Source organism: Vanessa atalanta, chromosome 6, assembly GCF_905147765.1.
Source record: "Vanessa atalanta chromosome 6, ilVanAtal1.2, whole genome shotgun sequence".
Classification (NCBI taxonomy): Eukaryota; Metazoa; Arthropoda; class Insecta; order Lepidoptera; family Nymphalidae; genus Vanessa; species Vanessa atalanta.
Window position 1 is genome coordinate 2,070,735 of NC_061876.1, and position 22,103 is coordinate 2,092,837.

The 22,103-nt window shown below is 32.8% G+C and overlaps 1 protein-coding gene across 3 annotated transcripts; it reads right to left on the minus strand.

Annotated features, from left to right (window-relative positions):
• Nucleotides 1–1,865: 1,865 nt before the first annotated feature.
• LOC125064776 (solute carrier family 2, facilitated glucose transporter member 1-like) lies at nt 1,866–21,751 on the minus strand. 3 transcript variants are annotated; one of them, XM_047671996.1, is made up of 11 exons: nt 21,498–21,751; nt 10,440–10,586; nt 9,321–9,481; nt 8,022–8,146; nt 7,295–7,435; nt 6,878–7,015; nt 5,931–6,130; nt 5,599–5,811; nt 5,018–5,120; nt 3,927–4,095; nt 1,866–3,488 (listed from the first exon to the last, which is right to left on the minus strand). In XM_047671996.1, the coding sequence occupies exons 1-11, from the start codon at nt 21,579–21,581 to the stop codon at nt 3,380–3,382; spliced, it is 1,590 nt and encodes a 529-aa protein (XP_047527952.1). In that variant the 5' UTR covers nt 21,582–21,751; the 3' UTR covers nt 1,866–3,379. The 3 variants fall into 3 exon arrangements, with proteins under 3 accessions (XP_047527952.1, XP_047527953.1, XP_047527954.1); XM_047671997.1 differs by lacking the exon at nt 21,498–21,751 and adding an exon at nt 14,774–14,951; XM_047671998.1 differs by lacking the exon at nt 5,599–5,811.
• Nucleotides 21,752–22,103: the final 352 nt, after the last annotated feature.

Here is a 22,103-nt window from a genome sequence, read left to right on the forward strand (position 1 = left end):
TTAAATTCTAAGAGCCTGATTTCTTGCTACACAAAAGATTCACCTTCTTATTAAACTTACCTCCCACTCTGATCCGCTATGCGTTGGTAAAAACACTTGCGCCAGACTTTCGACTTTTTTCAGTAATTCAGCAATTCTATTAAAAATTTTGAACTAAATGATACTTAATGATAAATTAACATAATCGATTAACTGATTATAGGCTCTATGAGCATACATTTAATGTCGCAGATTCAAAGAAAATAAAACACGACATATAAAAGTTGAGCATTATATTATATTCATCTATAAACTTTTTTTTGAAAATTAACACACAATTCAATTGATACAATATAAAAAGCACAAAAAAAAAACTTGTGTTACCATATAAATTATTTTTATTAATCTATGGTACAAAAATACAAAACTATTGTTCTATTTTTTTTTTAATTATATTCAATAAATGTTACCATTTGGAAGTCCAAGCAATAAAATACTGTGATGTCGAGATTAAATACAATTAATACCTCCTACTTTCCTATGTGTATCGACAAGAGGGAGGTAAGGGGAACTCTCCATGTTTAGCTTCAAGAAATTTTATATTTTTATTTTTAACCGTGAAACACTGTACAGAAACCCACCGAATTTTCTACAGTATTAGAGATTTTTGGTGAACTTCCATACAGAAGGTTATCCTAAGTTTCATCATTCACATCACATTCATCAAAAACTTTAACTACTGTTCCTTGCCATTAGCATAAACCTAAATACCGATTTCTAACTAACTAATCTAACATCGGAAATGACAGAAAATTACTTTGAATACAAACTTTTATCCCCCAATTAACCCGCTTAGAAGTTGAGTGTAAATTCAAAACTTGCAACTAAAGCTTTATAGAAGAGAATCCTCTTACCAGACTAAAGTTTAAAATGCCGTAAATTATTAAGGTTTCTTTTTCTCACGAAAAAACTACTAAAACTAGTAAAAAAAAGTATGTACCATACTTTTTTGCATTTTATTATTTTAGGACGGACAGTCGGTGTAATGTGATTTTATGCTATATATGTTTTGAAGTATAACTTTTTATAACAGTCATGAAGATAAAATCTTTAAATGATCCTCTTTTATCGTTGTATCCATCTTTAAATTTATTAAATGAAATGTTTTATATATGCCACACACACCAACCATCAAAATGAATGTGAACAGACTGACTGACCCTAATGACTAGGGTAAGCCAGGGTATTAAAGTACCTAATTAAGTAACGAATTGTGATAAATGGAATAATAATACAATAATTTTAATAAAATAACAAGACATTACTAAAAGCACGTTACCAATAAAATACAAAATTAATACTTATTTAATCTTAATCAAATATTATTACATGTGTAAAATTATACAAAAAAAAAGTTATCAAATCATGATTCACCATATAATACGAATGTGATGTTTTTATATTTAATAGTTTCCTAATTAACTCTAAATTTTTTACGGATAATTTTAGATCATTTTGTTTCAATTCGAGATAAACTTATCAATTAAAATCGACTATTTGACTTGCATGAAATATTATATAAAATACTTGAGCATTTTATAATTTTCTACAAATGTGATGGCAATGAAATGATGTTCGACGTTATGTTTGTTTAATTACTTAATGAGTACATATTATTATATAATTTAAGTCATCATGACCTGAGCACTTAGGTGACAACTCTAAAGTTGAAGCATGCATGAAATTGGTAACATTTTAAATTTAAAGTTCCTGAATTTTTCATTTATTTTAAATTTTTCATTCATTTATTAACGTCAAAATTTAAGTAGTGTTCGCATATATATATATATATATATATATATAAATTATAAAACTTTGAGGTTTTTTTATAGTATAAGTAGACGGAAGGGCGAATTGACCATCTGATGGTAAGTGGTCATCACCGCCCATAGACATTGGCGCTGTGAGATAAATTAATCATTCCTTGCATTCTCAATACGCCACTAACCTTAGGATGATGTGTACGTACAGTGTATGTACGTGCTCACTCATCCTCCAAACCGAAACGCAACCAAGAAAATAATATAAAATATAATTATTCACATTTAAAATCTTAGTGAAATAACCTCCACGCCCACTCAAAAAGAGGAAGAGGGCCAACGGTGGGTCACATATAGGCTGTTTCTTGTGGTAAGATAATTCTTATATAATATAAAGACCACTTTGGCGATACTTGAAAATGATTACATGAGTCGTGAAATGCGCGGCGAATATTTAAACTAAACGATACTTTAAGTACAATATCAAGCTTGTAACACTTAGAAAATATTAAGTACAGCGATGGCAATAATTGTTCCTTTGTATCTTTGTTTTATAGAATCCATTCATACGGTCTCTTGGTATTGCTAATCACTGAATGAGATACCACATAGACAATTTTTATTTATAGGTTACGTTTTAGGCAAATTGTAAAACTTTTACTATTAAAACAAAAAGTCAGAATAGTGACTATATTGTGCCAATGCATTGTATTATGGTAAATATACCTTAAAGATTCTATTCTATATTATGTTCTAATTAATTCTAATACAGTGATGTGATGTCGTCCTAACTGATTTGGGCCACGGCATCCAATTTCAAGAAAGAGTAGCCAACTGCACCGGTTTTTATATACTGCACATGTGTGTGCGTAACACACACTCAATCTCATAATCTGACAGGACGGCAAATACGACACTAACGGAAAGTTTTCCGGCGCAGGACCAGCTTTAAGTGTATTCCGAGACATGGGAGTCTACACAACTTCCAGGCTAGCTTTTTTTATCGCCCGACCTCGGGTTTGAACCCAGGATGTCGGGATATGCGGTATATCAAGTAACAAGAACACCGAGGCAGTCAACTTGAATATAAAATTAATACGAACATTCCATTAATAACATACAATTATGCAAAATTATTTGTAAAAAAAAAGAACCCTTTTACTTACTATTACTAATACGTTATCTGTATTTTAATTGTGAAAGTAAAATAACTGGCAACACGATCAATACGTCATTTGCTATTTAAAGTTGTGACCACACACACACATAAATCATTCAAATCAACACAAACACTTCCATTATAATTGATCAGCACTAAGGCATTTTTTTAATTTAATAAATAATAAATTCTAAAGTGAATATTGTTTAGTTTGTATGGGAGTGGCTTTTCTCGACCCATGATATAGCAGTGTCATTTTTAGCAGAAATTTCTAGTTAAAGATTTTCTTTTTTTAACATTCCATTCATACAATTCTGTAAAGTTATATTATTAGCTTAGACTTATAGGCATTTGATCAGATCCGTCTTTTAACTGCGTCAATAATCGATGTCAAGGGATACTGGCCAATGACGTCACGACGTCAGGCGTCTCCCTGGTGACGGGAGTTCAGTGGACGGGATTTCAGCCCGCGACTGCAGAGCTGCGCCACCTGAGTCGGTGTCTTGCCTTTCGTTTCGGGGAAGTACGATCTAAAATTGAAAGTAAAGATTAAATAATAATCATTAAAAAAAAATACGTAGTCAAACATTGCGCCCTACGACAAGGGGAGGTGCAATTTTATGGGTGGAATGATAATATAGTATAGGTATCATAATAATACAAGTGTGCCAAAATTGGTGGTACACAACCTACACAAGCTACAGGCACAAGAGACATAACATCTTAGTTTCCAAATTTGGCGGCCCATTCACGATTTAAGGAATGGTCAATATTTCTGACGGAGCCAATGTTGAAGCCAAGATGGCCCAGTGGCTTGAACTGGGAAGTACCGCTGAGTTTATGTGCAATAAATGAAAATATAGTGAGTCAACCTACATAAGTACAGTAATAATATTGGGTACCAAAGTGAACATTGTTAAAGTACAACCGTAAAGATATATGTATTTATGTGTGTGTGTGTGTGTGACCTCTGGAAGAAGAAAAGCGCGGCGGTGAGCGCGGAGAACAGCAGGAAGCTGCCGGCGCCCACGAAGTCGCGCAGCGTGGGGAAGCTCATGCCCACCAGGAAGTTCCCGCCCCAGTTGCACAGCGAGCCCCACGCCATGCCGCCCGCGCGAGAGCTCACCTCGAACAGCTCTGCGCACACACATACATCAAACCCCTGGTGAGCTGTACTTAATTTGAGTCAATAAATTAATCTCATAAATTGTAAAAAATAACTGTATATGTCTGAAAGACGGCAAAGGTAACACGATAGTGCAGCCTCGTCTTTTGAAGAATACCTCATTCAAAACCAATCGTATCGTATGCTCGAAATTTAAACTAGAAGATGAAAGAGTAATTTCATAGACTTTGGTGAAACATTTCCCTTTTAATTCAAATTGGAGTTTTTTTTATACGCAACATAAATCATAGTTTGCGTTTTATTTCTTTCAATAGTATTCAACTATCAGCAATTGGTCATTTACGTCTATTATCTTCGTTTGATTTTGTATTTACCAAAAACAATCACACATCACAAGAGATGACTATTTAACGTTTCAATAACCAGAACATAAACAAATTTCAATTCAAAAGTTTCTTTATTTACAAGACAGCACTACTAATCCATAATTAATACCACAGATTAAATAGATATCGACCAAATATGTCATCTTAATTTAAGGTTATTTTTTTATCATTGTACCAATTTGCTGGACTATAAAATCGGAAGTTTTAATTTGTCTTTTTAACCCAAAACTAATAATATCATCTTGAACAAATTTCGACCACAGAGACCAATTTTATAAAGAACTCATCAAAGTTAATGGAATATTAGAAAATACACAAGTTCGTTCTCTATTTCTCGCTCTCATAGCCTGATTGAAGACCAGATAAGAATGTAACTGTACCATATTGCTATCAGTCGCATTCCTAATTGGCTGTTACTTCCCAGAAAAATAGCGTATTTATTCACAGAAAAACCTAATAAATTTTTAAATTTCAATAAATATCTGATACTAACTTCGTCAATCAATACTGTTTTTTAATATATATTTTTTTTGTAATGAACACTTACCCGAAGCAATGAAATAAGGTATAGGGCCGAGACCGAATCCAAACACCAGAACGTACAATATCACAGCCGCCATGCACACGTACGGCATCCAGGGCATCGCATCCTGAAAAAAGGGAAATATGTATCAGTTGATTTTCTCTTATTTTGAAAATAATATACTACTAATTTGATTAAATCTAATAAATAAATCAGAACAAAGGCATCAAAAATACTGATAATGGCGACTCGAAAAAACAATTTGTTACGTAGCATTATATAGGAAGCAAAACGAAGAACGTATCAATTCTACGATATAAATAATGTAAGCAAGAGGCTCACCATAAGGAAAGCGTCTACCCCTAACCATGGATATCTGCAACACCGGGAGGCTTGCCGATACGTTGCAAGCCCTCAAGACATATGTAGGCCGGAAAAAAGGTCAAAACCAGCGCCACGTCGGTAGCACGATCAGAGGGATAACATCGGAACCACTCGACATATGAACATCCAAGGAGAGCAGTGCTTCACGAGCTTTACCGAAATTTAACATCAGGCATCGTGGTACCACACCGCGATACTGTCGCATCCGAGCGGGCACTCACGATGTAGGCCATGGCGAGCGCGAGCGCGGCCAGCAGCAGCGCGGCGGCGGCGGCGGACGCCAGCAGCAGCGCGCGGCGGCCGGCGCGCGGCAGCAGCGGCAGCATGGCCAGCGCCGTGCACACGTTGACGGAGCCGCAGCCGATGGTGGCCAGCTGCGCCGCCCGCGCCGACAGCCCCGCCTGCTCGAAGATCGTCTGCGAGTAGTAGAACACCTGCGCGGCCGGCGCGCTGTTAGTGGAGCTATGGACGGCACTCTCGTTTGGACGATGGAACGAAACGGTAGAGGTTTTGGAATTAAATAAGTCAACTGAGTGTTAACTTTCATTCCTACCGCATTAATCCCACTGGTCTGCTGGCCGGCTTGCATGGTGCACGCGAGGAGTAGGGGCAGTCGAAGCTTAGGCTCGCGGGCTACCCTCCACATTCCCCATTTCTCTCCACTCGTGCTGGCTTCTGCTTGCACTTCCTCTCTTAGCAGTTCCAAGTCTTCGGTGAGAACGCTCGGAATTTCTCCCCGGAGGCGACTCAGTTCTGAGGGAATTAGCTCTTCTAATTATGCGTATCATTAACCCTGCTACGTAAAGAATACAATATTGACCACATTTAAATTAGGAAAATTTAAATATAATAACTAAAAAAATCATGATAGATGTTTCATGATCTTATCTAATATTTAGACCACAATCTATTTGACTTAAGCGCACTACTAAGATCTGGGATATAGAATTCAATCTAAGTCTTTAGAACTGCAAAGATAAAATAATTTTTTAAAGCTTTTATTTTACTAAAGAGCAACCCTTAATCGTACGATGCGATTCATTTCTCTCGATAAATGTGTGGTTTATAGTTTTTAAAGATTTTATTTTCAGATAAATATTTTCGGAAAATAGATATATCAATATCTAGGGCGTTCTGTGTAAAATAGGTAGGCGTACGGGTAAATATTTAAACGATCCCTTAAAGCATTGACGCTATACAAACCTTGGAAACTAAGATAGTATGTCACTTATGCCTGTAGTAACACTGGCTTACTCACGCTTCAAGCCGGACCCGAATAATACTAAAAATTTCTATGTGGCGGTAGAATTTGTGATGCAGTTTTGGGCAGGACCTATCTAGACGAACATAAAGCCCTCAGAACGTAGACTGATCCAGAGGACCTAAATAATTGGGTTTTTCTGATGAGAAAATCTTGTTTAGCTTGGAAGTGTTGTACACTGCCGTGCCTAAGAAAGCCCTTGTTCTACTTGTTTAATAATAATAATTGATTAATCTCACCTTTTATAGCCGCTGGTTCGTTTCTCTTAACAACAAATAGGTATTTCGGACTCTCTGGTAATATAAATAGAATAGGCAATGATATTATGACTAGTAACGCGAAGACGGATAACAGATAGGGCCAATTGTCGACACCACCTGGAATTAATTAAATTTGAATATTATTTTATGTATAAAAATATTTTTAAAATTATTATTGACGCTGACATTTGTTTAATATTTTATCTGTTTTTTTCCTTATGCATGTAATATACATTTATGAAGGACTTTTTTGTTTCGTATACGTTTTTTATTTTAAATTGAATCACCAAAAATGTATATAATATAATTATATTATAAGCATATTTTATATATAAATGCATATTTTCCATCATCACCTTTTTTATTTTATTAAAAGATATATTTCAATTGATTCACCCAATATAACGTCCAGCCCCATAACTTGTCCCACGAGCACTCCAGCATTAACCCCAATGGGACAGGCGACCCCCATGGCTCCCGACAGCCTGGGCGGTGACAGCTCCGTTAAGTACATGGGCACTATGCTCGTCGTCAGACCTGGCCAAAAAGTATATAAAATCTATATTTTAAAAAGGAAATTTTAAAATTAGAGCACATATTAATGAAATAAATAAATAGGGGAGGGAACGGTCAGAACCAATAATTAAGTACGGTGTATATCATTTAATAAATAAAGTTTCAATATTGAAAACATTTTTGATCGTAGTCACGACACATCGAGACTATATCTAATGTCTACAGACAATTTTAAGTTTATTTCTAGTACTCTTAAAATACATATAAATACTTATAAACGTTTTGATCTATTCACTCACGAAGGCGAGCCGAAACGTAGAGGACGTTTAATTTTTTTTTTTAATAAAATATACTTAACAGATATACCTAGTCTATTTTTTTTTTGTTTTGTTGTCGTTACTCTTAGTCGCCTCACGCACACTAAGACAACTTACAAGCACGAACGTTATTCACTCATACTAATGTGCGCCGATACTATTTTAAGATTAGACCTATTAGAAGATTAGTTTTGTATTAAATAGACGGAGTCGTAAAAATATTAAACATCAGGTGCACTTGAAGTTCCTCGTTGTAAGTTTTAAAAAGTTAAAATGTTTCTCGAACTTACCACCAGATAGACCGACGAGCAATCTTCCAAGTATAAGCATTTCCACGGAATTAGCGGCGCGACAGAATAAGAATAGAATCGCTCCCGCAATCGACAAGAGATTCGTGATTATTGTGGCATATTTTCTGTAAAAAAAAAAACAAGCATTACATATAGAAACGTGAAATTTTCCAACCTATTTCAAGGAAGAAGCATTATTAATGTTTGCACAAGCACTAGTCTACTCTTTCCTCTCAAGAAGTCCGCGCAGGACAAACGACTTTACGTGATCGTATTATTATCTCTATTAATGTCTCGTTTAACTACTTTTTTTTGACTAGTTGGCGACCTGACAGTCGGCTCAAGTATTGTAAAATGACTACCACCGCCCATGGTCATCTGCAACACTTGAGGACTTGCAATTGAGTTGCTGGCCTTCTATACTATAAACTGATTATTATTACAGACTCCTCTACTCTACTCTAACATAGCCATCTCGAACTAATCAAAGACCGAAGATCGAAGAAATGAGATTTATACATAGAAAATTTTGTTACTTTTTACTAACTGTTATATTCTCAACAGAGTTTTTGGAAGCGCGGGATTGTCAACAATGCCAACTCCCAGACTCGCTACTGAAAAACTAGACGTTTATGTAACCACCGAACCACCAATGTGACCTTCGGGACTAGACGAGTTACAAATCGATCGATATCTATAGAAAACACCAAAATGTGTAGGATACATGTATTTTTTCTTTTATCTTAGTTGATTTAATTCTGTAAGACATTCTTAAATTATACTTATATTTAACAATTTTTATTTCCTTTCAGGGAAACTTTTAGAATGTATTCAGAACGAAGCACTACGGATTAATTTAACCTCTGTCCATTTTCCTTTTCTAAGCTTCGAGTACAGATGCGATAATTTATATTTCTGTATTCCATATCCATAGTTTTTAAATAAAATATAAATATTCATTATATACCAACATTAAACTCAGACGGTAGACCCTTTAAATGATTACCTACACGCATAGGTGATACGCACATACACGCAAGCACGCACGCACACAAAAATAAAAAATCGTTCTACTTCTCTTTTGTAAAAGAACAAAATTTAAGGAAAATAAATTACCTTATTTTCTATTGTTGTTAACCGACAATGTTAAAAATGAATTGTGTAAACTCGAAACTGGCAATTAATGGTTTTTTTAACCTTTGATATTTTATATTTCTATAAGGATTATATTATGTAAATATGTGTTGATAGGATATAATGTAAAATCTACACACACACAGCTAATCTATCAAAACTTACCTTCCAAACTTGTCAGCAAAACAGGAACCGAGAATAGACCCAGTGCACCCTCCGACAATAAATATTGATACAATTGAAGACCAGAGCACATTGAGCCATGTCTTATCCAATGGCAGATCGTAGCGACTTATGAAACTTTCGTTGCAAAAGGTCTTTATAATCTGGAATATTAAAAAAACTCTTGTTTAGTCCAAAGTCCAAACAAAAGGTCGATTTATGGAATGCAATTTAAACATTATATTAAAATTAAAGTTTAGGAAGTAATTGTTAGTGCCCTACGAGTTTGGGGTCATCGTGTTAATATTGCGTAACATCAAAGCCCACGAACTCTTACTCATCGGAGATGTCGATCAACTCCAATCTCAGCGATCCCTTTAAATTAACATATATTCGTCCAAATTACTTGTCAACTATCTCACAAGAATTGTTGTGCAAACACAGATGCTCAATGGATGTATCGCACTCCTTTAGTGATGTCCACCGAAGCATATACTCATCCAGCAAAGTAATAGACCTTGAATCTCAGCCCATATCGTATCGTTGCTATACTCACGACCCAGCCTAAGACTCTGTACTTGACATACACACAAACAGAGAAAGAATCCTTACAGGTGCAAGGGCAACGTAGAAGGACCCAACACCCAAGATTTTATAAGGCACGTGGACAAGACTACGAGAGGAGACAGCCTCATCAAATGTACAGCGAGACAGATACAATAATACAATAAAGTATTCCATGCAGTTGCAATATGTCGTCGCCCGAAAAGCGTCTTAATAACCCTTTAAAGACACGACGACTACGTACGACTTCTAGTGCAGAGTTAGTACTATATTGCATTGCATTTTTTTACGATAAATGTAGTGCAAAATTCATATTTTCAAAAAAAATAACTCAAATAATTATTATTAAATAAATAATTTAGTTTAGGTAAAACAATGATAAATTCATAAAGCTCCATGGCGATTGGCGAATATTTATAGGCAATACTAGGTTGTCTACACTTTTAAGTTTTGTAAAGGACAACATTCAAAACATGCCTAGATATGTTTGGTGTAAGACGTTTAAGCGTAAAATTGCTACTTAATTATATACAATAAACTGGAAACTCCGATACATACTTCAGCTGGCGAATTGACAACTCCTATGTTGAATCCCACAGGCAAGGAGGAACCGAAGGTGGTTGTCACCCCGGCTAGCACCAAATAGAACGACCATCCTGGTTTGAATTCGTGAGTTTGAGTCAAATGTTGCTGTTCGTTGGCAACCTGCAACGAATTATTTTTTTATAAATAATCTATACGTATAGATAAAAATAGATGTTTTTTTGTTTGTATCGTTATCGTTCTTTTACCATTATATTCGATTGCATTGCATTGATACTTTGTATCCTTTTATTTTGCCTATAATAATGATGCACTGAACTTTTGATTATCTTTTGAGACTAGAAATATACTAGTTATTCCATAATATTTAACATATTATATTATAATTGTTAACTTGTCAGAACTATTTTTTTTTTAGGAATCTTTATTACGAGGACTGTAGCGAAGCAAGCGAGAAAACATTAAAATGCTTTAATTAAAAAAATGTACTGATTTCGATTTTAAGTATAATTTAATAAGTGCTAAACTTTGATATCAATATTTTTTAATAGTAGTTTCGAATCACTTAACCTGGTATATACCACAACTCTCATCGAACAAACATTATTACTTTTCGACTCTACATAGTAAACATCAAATAGACCAACACATTACCTTAACTCGTTGCGTAGTCGGATAATCATTCTTATCTAACATTAGAGCACGATTTAGGTAATATTTAATTGTTCTGGTTTACTGCTAAAGTAATGAAGTGATTTCGCTTTATGAATCACAGATAATAATATAATAACATTCATTCTCTACTGAATGAATATTCTAGAAATTAAGGTCGTAACTATGAAAATTATCATAAAACGTAAACAATTGAAAACAGATTTACTAAGAATAACGGAGATCACGATAGGTATTAATTAATAAAATGTATTAAAAAAGAGAACATTTATTGGAATATTTGAAATAAGAACATAGATTTATGACAGAAGTAGTTATATCGAAGACAAATGGTAGCACGGAAAAGAAGAAATAAACCGGCCAGAACCAGTCACAGAGTAATGTGTCGGGAACGTAGAATTTCAGGATTATCGATGCGATTCCGTGTCCTGTGATAGCTGATTTTTTAATTAAGGATGTATTAATATTAACAGATAATCAAGAGGAGAGTCAATTACAAGTATCGTGGGGTCCAATTCATGGATATCCCAACGAGTTTTCAAGTGCATAATTTATGTTTGTGAATTAGCTCATGTGTTAAAAGAAAATTATTAGCCGTGACCGCCCAATGTTCACAAGGCGTAATATTAACTGATGATTCTGAGTTAGAGCATATTAGAAGTGGGACATTTATAAGCAATGAATTTACTTTTTTTTTTTATTTATTTTCAACAGTTCTAAGGTGTGTATCAGTGCAGACAAATAAGCAAAGCTGTGCGTGTAGAAAAAAATAATTGTTCTTTAGAATAGAAAAATAGATCAGCAAATGGGCCTCTGGGACTCAAGATACATATCACAAACGTTTTAGATAATTAAGACGGCATGATGAAAGAGACTGTTTTATATAGAATAGGACTTCTTCCGTTATAAAAAAATCGTTACAGGATAAATTCGTTCATAATCGTGTTACATTCACTGACCATTCTCAACAAAGATAGATAGGTAGGTTACATGAGATCTTATAGTATGCAATCGTGGGCGTAAATACAGCAATGCTGTTTCCACATTCACTGGTCCGATGGGACAGCAATGACCGGAGAGATATCAGACGCAAGACATTCGACTATAACACTTCCTAATTCCTAGTTGTTACTGAATTTAGCTTGAGAGAAAGACCTGTGTAACTTTTTTAAGACACTTTGAATTAAAGAATTGCAGCCATACAAATACTGTCCAGCACAGATTTCTAGACCAAGGAGGCAGTTGCCTTTTTTAAATTACTAAGTGCGGCGCTATACATGCGGAGCAATCAACGAATACGCGAGCTAATGCTGGCAATTCATCGTGCGTTATCATAACACAAAACAAGTTACGTCTCTTATTACGTGTCTAATCAACTAGAAATCTAGTGGAAAAAATAAGCATTGTATTTGATGAATCACAACTTAATCACCATGAATTTTTAGTCTGTATTACTTTACCGAGATGGCCCAGTAGTTGGAAATACATTTTAACCGAAGATTATGGGTTCATGGGCAGTCCTAGCTTTTCATGTGCCCATTGTGTGTTTATAACTGATCTCGAACTTGGCGGAGAAGGAAAACATCTTGAGGAATCCTGCATGTTCTGTATAAATTCTATCTCGCGTGTAGGATATTCGTGGTGGATAATATAATGATAAATGATAAGTTAATCTCCTCAAACGGAGAATAGGCTTTATGCCCAGATGTGGGGCATTTACAGGCTGTTACTATTTTATTTATCTAACGAATTGCAATGACGACTACGCCTTAACACACTAATTCATGCAATTAACCCGTAAATAAAAAAGTACGTAATAATACTGTATATTATATATAATCTACTTAATTCCTGTAAACTGTTCCACCGTTTCCCTCTACCCTAGCGTCGTCCCTTAAAACTGTTTATTGCTTAGACCTTACTTATTGACTCGTACATATTAATTCATAGTATTTGGATATGCAGCGTGTACAACACGAAACAGCGTGTAATATGTGCGAATAAATATTTAACAATAAAATAACAAAAGGATACACGTCAAATTTACAAAAGATTCGAACATAGTTAGTCCAAATATGAATGTGGTGAACTCAACCACCACCAGAGCTAACGATGTAGCCAATCCAGCCACAGACCTGAAATGATTTTAACTAATTACAAGTGCGGATACAATCAGTATAATGGAACAGACGACCCATAACCCGACCAAAACTAGGTTAAGTATATATATATATACCCCTGATCGATTACGACCACAATGATAGCCTACTGCGCGTGAAATCTTACAGTGGAATGGAAAAATGTGTACGCAGGCACAGGTGCAATAAACCCCCATTCGTTAATTTCTCCTCATTCTCATTCTTCTATTATACGGCAATTCGAAACAACCAAGAGCAAGACCAACTCATTCCCTTACTCGGGAGCAGTGCCAAAATTTATTTAATATCTTAATATTATTAATTCTTAAAGATGATTTGTTGAAATGAAATTCCAATTTCTTATGACTGGTCCTACCCGGTGTCCTGAGCTAGAGGTTAGGACTCTCATGACCAAAAATTTTAAAAATTAAATATAATGATATATTTCCAAATAAGGGTCAAATTGTCTTTCAGTGACATCGAAATGACCTACATCAATATATTTTTTAAAAATAAAATTCGAATTTATCACAAGTTACATATATGTATAATATTACCCTATTAATTTAATTTCGGTAATATTTACGAAAAATAAAGAAATACTCTCGTTACGCATAAAAATTTAATTATTATATGGATAGTTCATTTGTAATATATTCTTAATACGAAACGCGATAGTGTCTAGATTTATAGAAATCACATAGATAGGCGTACCCAGTAATATTTTAATTTCTACATATAAGTATTATATATTTATTTATAGTTGATTATTTACATATGTATATGACTAAAAACTAATGATATAATCTACGTAAAAGCCTTTCAAATTAAAACTAATAAATAAAAAAAAATCATCACGACGATATTTTTTAAACTAAATATCATTTTATTTTATGTTAGAAAGAGATTAGTATATCTAATGTCAGATAAGCCCCATAATATGAAGTGTTTTAATACAGTTCACTAAATATTTAAAATTAGCAACATATATTAACGAAATGTCATAGGTAATATTATAATACACAAAATTATCCTGTTCATTCTTATTGTTTCATTTAAGGTTATTAACGTTACGAATTTAATTTACGATACGCAACCAAAAAGGTCACACTAAAAATATTTACCGCTATTCATCGATGATGACGTGCCTAGAAAACTAATAGAATAAAATAAAAATAAATATTTAAAAATTTAATAATTTCGTTTACCGAAATTTCACAAAAATAAAATATATATTTTTTGTAATAAATATAAGTAATTAATCGTTCATTAAAAGCTTAAAATAAAATCCGTCAAAAAAGATTATACTTATTCTATTATCTTATTATTATTATCTTATTAAGTTCAACAAAATTGTGGTAACCAATTATTATTTCCAAGGCTTAATAATTTACAAATAACCTTTAAATAAAAGTAATATAATTCATATTACAAAAATAACAAACTTAAATCGAAACATTTAAGTCTTTGCTAAAAAAAAATAAACAAAAAAGTTAGATGAAGAAAAAGCAACCTCTAAAGGAGGTAATATTTACTAACCTGGTCTTTCTTCTCTGACATTTTTGTTTGTTATTCACAACGTGACTATTAGAAGGTCAACATTAAATGAACATATTCCATAAAACTAACTATACGAATTTACCGCGCACTTGTTTACAACATTTTCTATGTCTGAGCATGTGGAAACACTAACCTCAAGTAAAGCGCCTCACTCTATAGTTTTTATTACATGTCTTGATGTTTTCTTAGCAATTATTTTATTATAACTAAACAATTTCTTGCAACGAAAACACTGACTTTAAATATACTAATTTATATTTAATTTGTCTCTACACGGACTGGTTGTTAGTGAGAAATATAATAGTATTAGTCGCCTTGAACATTGCAACCTATCTCAATAACTCAGACCATGTATCCAACCGATAGATACAGACGATGAAATACAGAAATAAATAAACGCAAAAAAGTCCAAAACGTGTTCGAGGTTCTTGACCCCATTCAAATAAATAAATCATTTTTTAGAATAGTATTTGCTTTTTTAGTGTGGCAACATTGATCATTACGTAACAAAACAAGGATGGGTGTAGAGTAAAAAAAAAACGAATACCGAATGCAGCTACTCTAAATAATAATTGGTTATACGGGTGTGTGATTACGTCACGTGGCCTTATTCGCCGGACCTTTATGATATTTCGAAGAACAAATACACGCACTTTAGTAACGTGTGTTTTTATGAATTTTGGTTAACCAGTTAAATCTGGTTTAAGCTACTGGTTTAAGCTAAAAAAACAATCGTTTTTTTAAATATCAATAATATAAATTAACATCCTCCGTCATATGTCTGTATGTATGTTCGCTCTAATATCCAATTGTTAGATCACAAGATTTTTTAACGTATAGAATTTATAAATATTATTATAGGTATAAATTATTAAATGATGAAATTGGCCGATTAATTCGACGCCCGCATATATGGGCTAACCAGCGGGAAGTTACAATAGCACGCGCAAGCGATCCCGTAACGCCACCCGAAAATACGCAGAGGACACGGCTGGCTTTTTAGTGTGTATTCCGGCGCACTCAGCGCTGGCGATCCCACATAAAATTCGTGTAGAGGAAACGTAAAATACTACATACGTGAAGCCGAAGTGCTCGTCTTATAGGAAGGTTTATAAGAATTGTGAGAAATTCTATCTATACCTATTATTCACAATATTGTAGAGTCGAATGAAAATTTACGAATAACTTTTTATTCGCCCAATACAAGGAAGCCTCTTCCAACCTCACGGATCGGGATCCGCCTCTCATACGGGGCACGCCTCGAAAGCGTGCTATGTGAGATCAATGAGACAGTCCACGTTTGTATTCACATATAATAATATAAACATTAGGAGACATTCGTCTAAACATATCCGAACTTAAAGTACCACGAAGTCCACGAAGTCCAACAAAAAATAACACTATTTTTAAATATCAACTGAACTCCATACATTTTTATTTAATAATTAAAATATGATGGCTGACCGCTCGGTGGTATGGTAAGTGGTCACCGCCGCCCATGGCCATAAGTGCACTGTAAGAAATATTTAGCATCCCTTACAAGTCAATGTGCTACTCAACCTTGAAACTAGGATGGTATGTCCCTTGTCCCCTGAGTTACACTAACTTAACAAACTTCAAAACATAATAATACATTACCACCGCCAAATAGCTACCCAGGCGGGCTTATACAAAAACGATAAACCAGTACATCTAATAATAATGTTATCTAAATATTCTATACTAAAATCCTTAGGACACAGATTGTCCTAGTGAAAAAATCAAACATATGTTATAAACACATTCATAGCCCTTGCTTATATTCCAACCATAAGAGGATAAAGCCAAATAAACAACATTTGACAGCAAATTGGCGCGATATCATTGGTCGAGAGCTTGATGATATTCACTATGGATTTGCGAAAAAATGACGTTTTGAACGTCGACGAAACCGTTATCGGAATTTTGGGTGAAATTAAGTGGAAATAAGTAGTTAAGTGTAATAGTTATTATAAATAAAAATATATTAATCATAAACTCTTAGTCGTGCACAATACAGCTGAGTTAATAGCAAATCGCATGAGATACCTTAATCTAAGGTTTGTTTATATTTATACCTACTTAAATTGGAATAGGCTATAAATACAAAAATACAAAGCAAACAAAAGTCTTCCTTTTATTGCAGTTATTTAAAACATATCTTCTATCAATAGTTACCTGTTCAACTAGGGAGAGGAATATTATCTAAAGAATGGAAGTCAGCGAGATTAAAACGCAATTAAACATTCTGAATCAATATTAATATTATACGATTTATTATATACAGAATGATATTTTCCTATTGTTTTAAGAAGCAATAAAGTTCTTATCTGGCTATTCACATATGAATTATTAACATAATAGATATTTATTACAATGTAAACGAAAAACATTCCTAGATTTGTTAAGATTTCCTGAACTAATATTAAATAGAAAAATATGAAGTTATTCATAATAAGTGTTTTAAAAATAAATGAAGTCGATATTTCTTTATTTAATATTAAAGCGATAAACTTACTTAAAGATGGCCGAAGAATGTTATTGTTAGTTGGTAATGTAAACCTACGTAATAAATACATTTTTTTACAAATTTCATGAGTAGCCTTAACGCTTGGTGATAGGGCTTCGTGCAAGCCCGTCTGGGTAGGTACGACCCACTCATCATATTTCCTACCACCAAGCAGTAATACTTTGTATCGTTGTTGTGACCAACGTTGGTGGCCAAAATAATTAAAAAAGAAACGATCGTTTCGCTTCGCATTTTCGATTATGAAGGTAGAAGAAATTTTCAGTCCATTTGCCAGTATCGAGCAATTAACTATTGTATAACCAATTCGTTTGTTTTAGAATATGACAGACGAATTGTTTAAATACTAAAAATCAGTATTTTCGTTTGAAGTTCAATAAATCGCTTAAAAATATATCTATTCAACCAACTTTTAATGAAATCTCTTGTTACCTGTTGAGAAAGTTTGCAGCTTTTCCATGATTCATATGAATTTATTATTTAATATAAAAATTACATACAATTATTTCAAGACATTACAATAAGTATTTTTCGTTGATTTACTAAATTAATATTATTTAAATGTAAGAATTTCGCTAAAGGGGCTACCCCTCCCAAAATCCTTATATTAAAACCCTAAATATGAATGAATCGAGATTTTATTAAAACGATGCATCTTGATAAACACAATTCTAATTTTAATAAAGTGATTACAAAACGTCGAATATCAATTTATTGTAACCACGGCTTTAAATCGAAGTCTATTCAGCCCAGCGAGCGCCTCGTCCTTCTCGGAGTTGAATCGCACGTTCCATTTTGCGCGTATCGATGACATAAAAAACCGTTAAAAATATTATCAAATATATTTTAAAAATAGAAGCTGAAGGTTCCATTGGATGTCTTATTCTGATGCTGATGTGAATAATAAAATCGTTTAAAGTTTAGGCTCGTACTTACGTGCAATTTATTATAATATATTAATTTTAATAGGTTTAATAAATATATACAAAGAGCAAATGCTATAAAAATAACATTGATGCAAATATACTAACATATATATAGCATGTTACCTTAAAGGTATTGAAAGATGTGCTTAAAAAAAATGTTTTACCTATTCAGCCAAACAGATGTGAACATGACAAAAAAAAAGGAAAACGTATTAAAATTTATACAATATATAATATAAATAATATTATCATTTCACGTAAAAAGTGTAATATATAAGTAAAATTACGTAAAACCATAATATATAATAAATCATACATACAATATTCATATGATAAAATAATTGACGTCATGATTATTTAACTTGCCATAAATTATATTTTACGTTCACAGTATGTACAATAACACTACATAGTATAAAACAAAGTCCGTCTGCCCCTATGTATGTTTAGATCTTTAAAAATATGCAACGATGTTTCAAGAGAAGGTTTATATGTGTACATGCACAATATAGTAGAGAAACAATGATAATTTTTAGAGGTTTCTAATGTGATGTCATAAATAAACACATTTTTTTGCGTTTACATTGCAAGCGCTGGCTGAACTTTACGAGATTCAAATATTAAAATAATGTACTACAGTACACTTTAAAAAGGTCTACAAAAATCCGCCATGGTATATGTCTATCGGATACTCTACCACCAAAACAACAATAGAACAGTGAAGGCACAGGATACAGGATATAACATCTTAGCTCCCTAGGTTGCCGCAATGGTGATGTAAGGAATGGTTAATATTTCATACAGCGCCATGTCAATGGACGGTGGTGACCACTTACCATCAGATGGCTCATATGACCGTCAGCCTACGTATAACATAAAAAAAAGTCATCAAAAAATAGCTCTTTGGAAATTTTAACATTACTACCTTATGTTTTTATATAAAACGAGTTGAAAAGAAAAACACACAGTTCACCAGGTTTTCGTCTACGAAAACTCATTCTTATTTGGGCAGGGTTATTGCCACTATAATAAAAAAAATCGTATACTATTAGTATTGCCAATTAATAAATTTAAATCTCCTGTTAAGCCCTTGATTAATAAGGCGTATTGCTCGATAAAGGATCATATAGATGTTAAAAAAGCATGGAGATAATATTCGTTGATTTCAGTGTAAGTTTTAAGAAATAACCCAACGAGACTAGCAAACTTACTAGGACATTTTAGAGTTCACAATTGTGTTGCGCAAATGCACTTTCTTCACTGAAACCCATAATTCGATGGAATAGCAGTTCCAACACGACCGGAAAGGCAGGTAGTACGTGTTTTCTGAGGCACAGCAGTATACACAATAATCCAACTTCCAAACTCTGGGTTGCTAGAGAGAATTTTCCAACGGGAAAACCAATTTACTTTTATCGTTACTGCAATCTAAGTTTATCCGAGGTTTTATACCTAGCGACTAGACTAACGATGCAGTCATAATATGGGTCAATTAATTTTATTTTTTTATTTTTTTCGATATCTTTATCATACAGACTACCAAAAGTCTAAACTCATTCAACTTTCATAGACGTAGTTAATAAAAAGAAAAAAAATTGGAAAGCTAATAGTTTCTGATATGACTTACAACAGCACACAAATATTATATCTATCACCGTAAAATTCTAAATACTGTTAGATTATAATCTGTCTTGCGCAATTTTAAACTGTTGAAAGATCGTGAATGGTTATTAAACTTACAATAAAACATATACAGTTTCGATAGTTCATAATATTTGGTTAGGTTAAAGTTTATATAATTTAGCTGAAATTTACTTCGATAGATTATAACCTACCGAAAAATAATGCGTTAAATTGTAAGCAGTATGTTATGGTTCAGAGTCTCGCGAGATAGATTACAATCTAATGGTATTTACAATTTTACGGTGACATATCTGACATGTGTATGATTTTAGATCAACCTCATATATAACAAACAATTAGTTATGAATATTTGTTAATAATAATCTAGATTAAGCTGGATTAACGTAATTAGCAATTATGTTACTAATCTATTACATGTGTATCATATGTATCACACTTAAGAGAAATAAAGTAAAGAAACAAAAGATAGCACTAGACATTTATTTACAATTTAGTCATTTATGTTTTTAACCTTATTTACAGTTTAGCAATTAGAGTATATCAAACTAGGAAGAACATGCTTGTTTGTTTCTTTGGGCCCAGTATTGGTTTAATTCACTATTATATAGTGTCTTAAGTAAAATATGAATTTGCATGACTGACAATAACAGACAAACAAAAACAATTCCAGAAGTTTCTAGAATTAAATTTTTCTTCTTCTAGATTCATTTTGCAGTTTTATGTGTTAGGGATTCTTTAATTAAATAGTGTGAATTTCTTTTTATTCTAAAGTATTAAATATTTAAATATTAATCTGGAAAGGATATATCTTTGGATAACATTTGTGGAATATATTATGACTATAGATTAGGATGTGGTTTTAAGTTTAATTAAATTCATTTATTTATTAACAGCTTTCATTTGTTCCAATATTGCACAGATTGTGTAATGATTATCAAACAGGTTAACAAGATACAAAGGAGATTTCTATGTTAAACTATGCACTATTTGCTAATTCAAAAACATTATGACAGAAATGAATTGCAAAATAATTAAAGTGAATTAAGGGAATTGTAATTTTTGTTTTGTTAAATGTACAGTTTTAGTAGAGATCAAATGCTTTATTATGAGAATTAATTTCTGCAATAATCGGACAGGATTAAATTAAGAAAAACAAAGATTTTATTTTATTTAAAGACAAAAGTATTATTGTCAGAATAAAAAAGTAAATATTAGGAAAATATATAAATATAAAATTGGTAAAAAAAATCAATACTAATATTATAAATGTGAAAGTAACTCTGTCTGTCTGTCGCTCTTCCCCTGCCAAACCAATGAACCGAATTTGATGAAATTTATGTATGAAGCTAACTTAATTCCAAGGCAGGTCATAGGCTACTTTTTTGCCTAACACCTGACAACCAACCCCTAAAACGCGAGCGAAGCCGCGGGCGACAACTAGTTTTACAATATATTACATACTATAACATATTAAATAAGCTAATTACCGCATTATTATTGATTTACCTTTTCAGTGATAATGTTATGGGTTTAATTTTAAAATTTGAAGAGTTTATTAAGTAAATATTGTTTACTTGAATTAACTCACCAGTGTTGATGTGTCTGAACGTTCGCCATTGGATATTGGCTCTGAATTGGTAAACAATGATGAAGATTCTCGTTGTTCTCCCATAACAGAGTTACAAGGATAGAAAAGTGGCCCAATAGGGTTAAAAATCGGACTGATATGAGAGTATCTGCTCCTTTCATGCCGATTTTGATTTTTATAAAAAGTTTTTAATTTTAATTCAGAGTTTTCTTATTCCTCTTTACAATATTTACATCGATTTTTTTTACAAATTTGAAATCTGTCACTTATGAGTTATGATTAGGTTAAGTTTCATGTGAAACTTAATATGTGACTGCGAATTTAATGTTGCCTGCTAAATCTAATGTATTATGAAATTAAAACAATCTATATTGTACATATCGTATATTTAAATATTGGTTACAAGTTAAAAATAAATGCGGAATCTTGGAAAAAACCGTTAATAAATATTTTGAGTATTAAACTCATTGATTTTAACACAAGCATGGCTGCACAAAACAGAAACTGTTTTTTCTATTTCGTACATGGCTGTATGATACTTGTCGATTTTTAATATTTATAGTTCAACAAAAATTTACTTATCATTCATTGATCAAATATTCTACA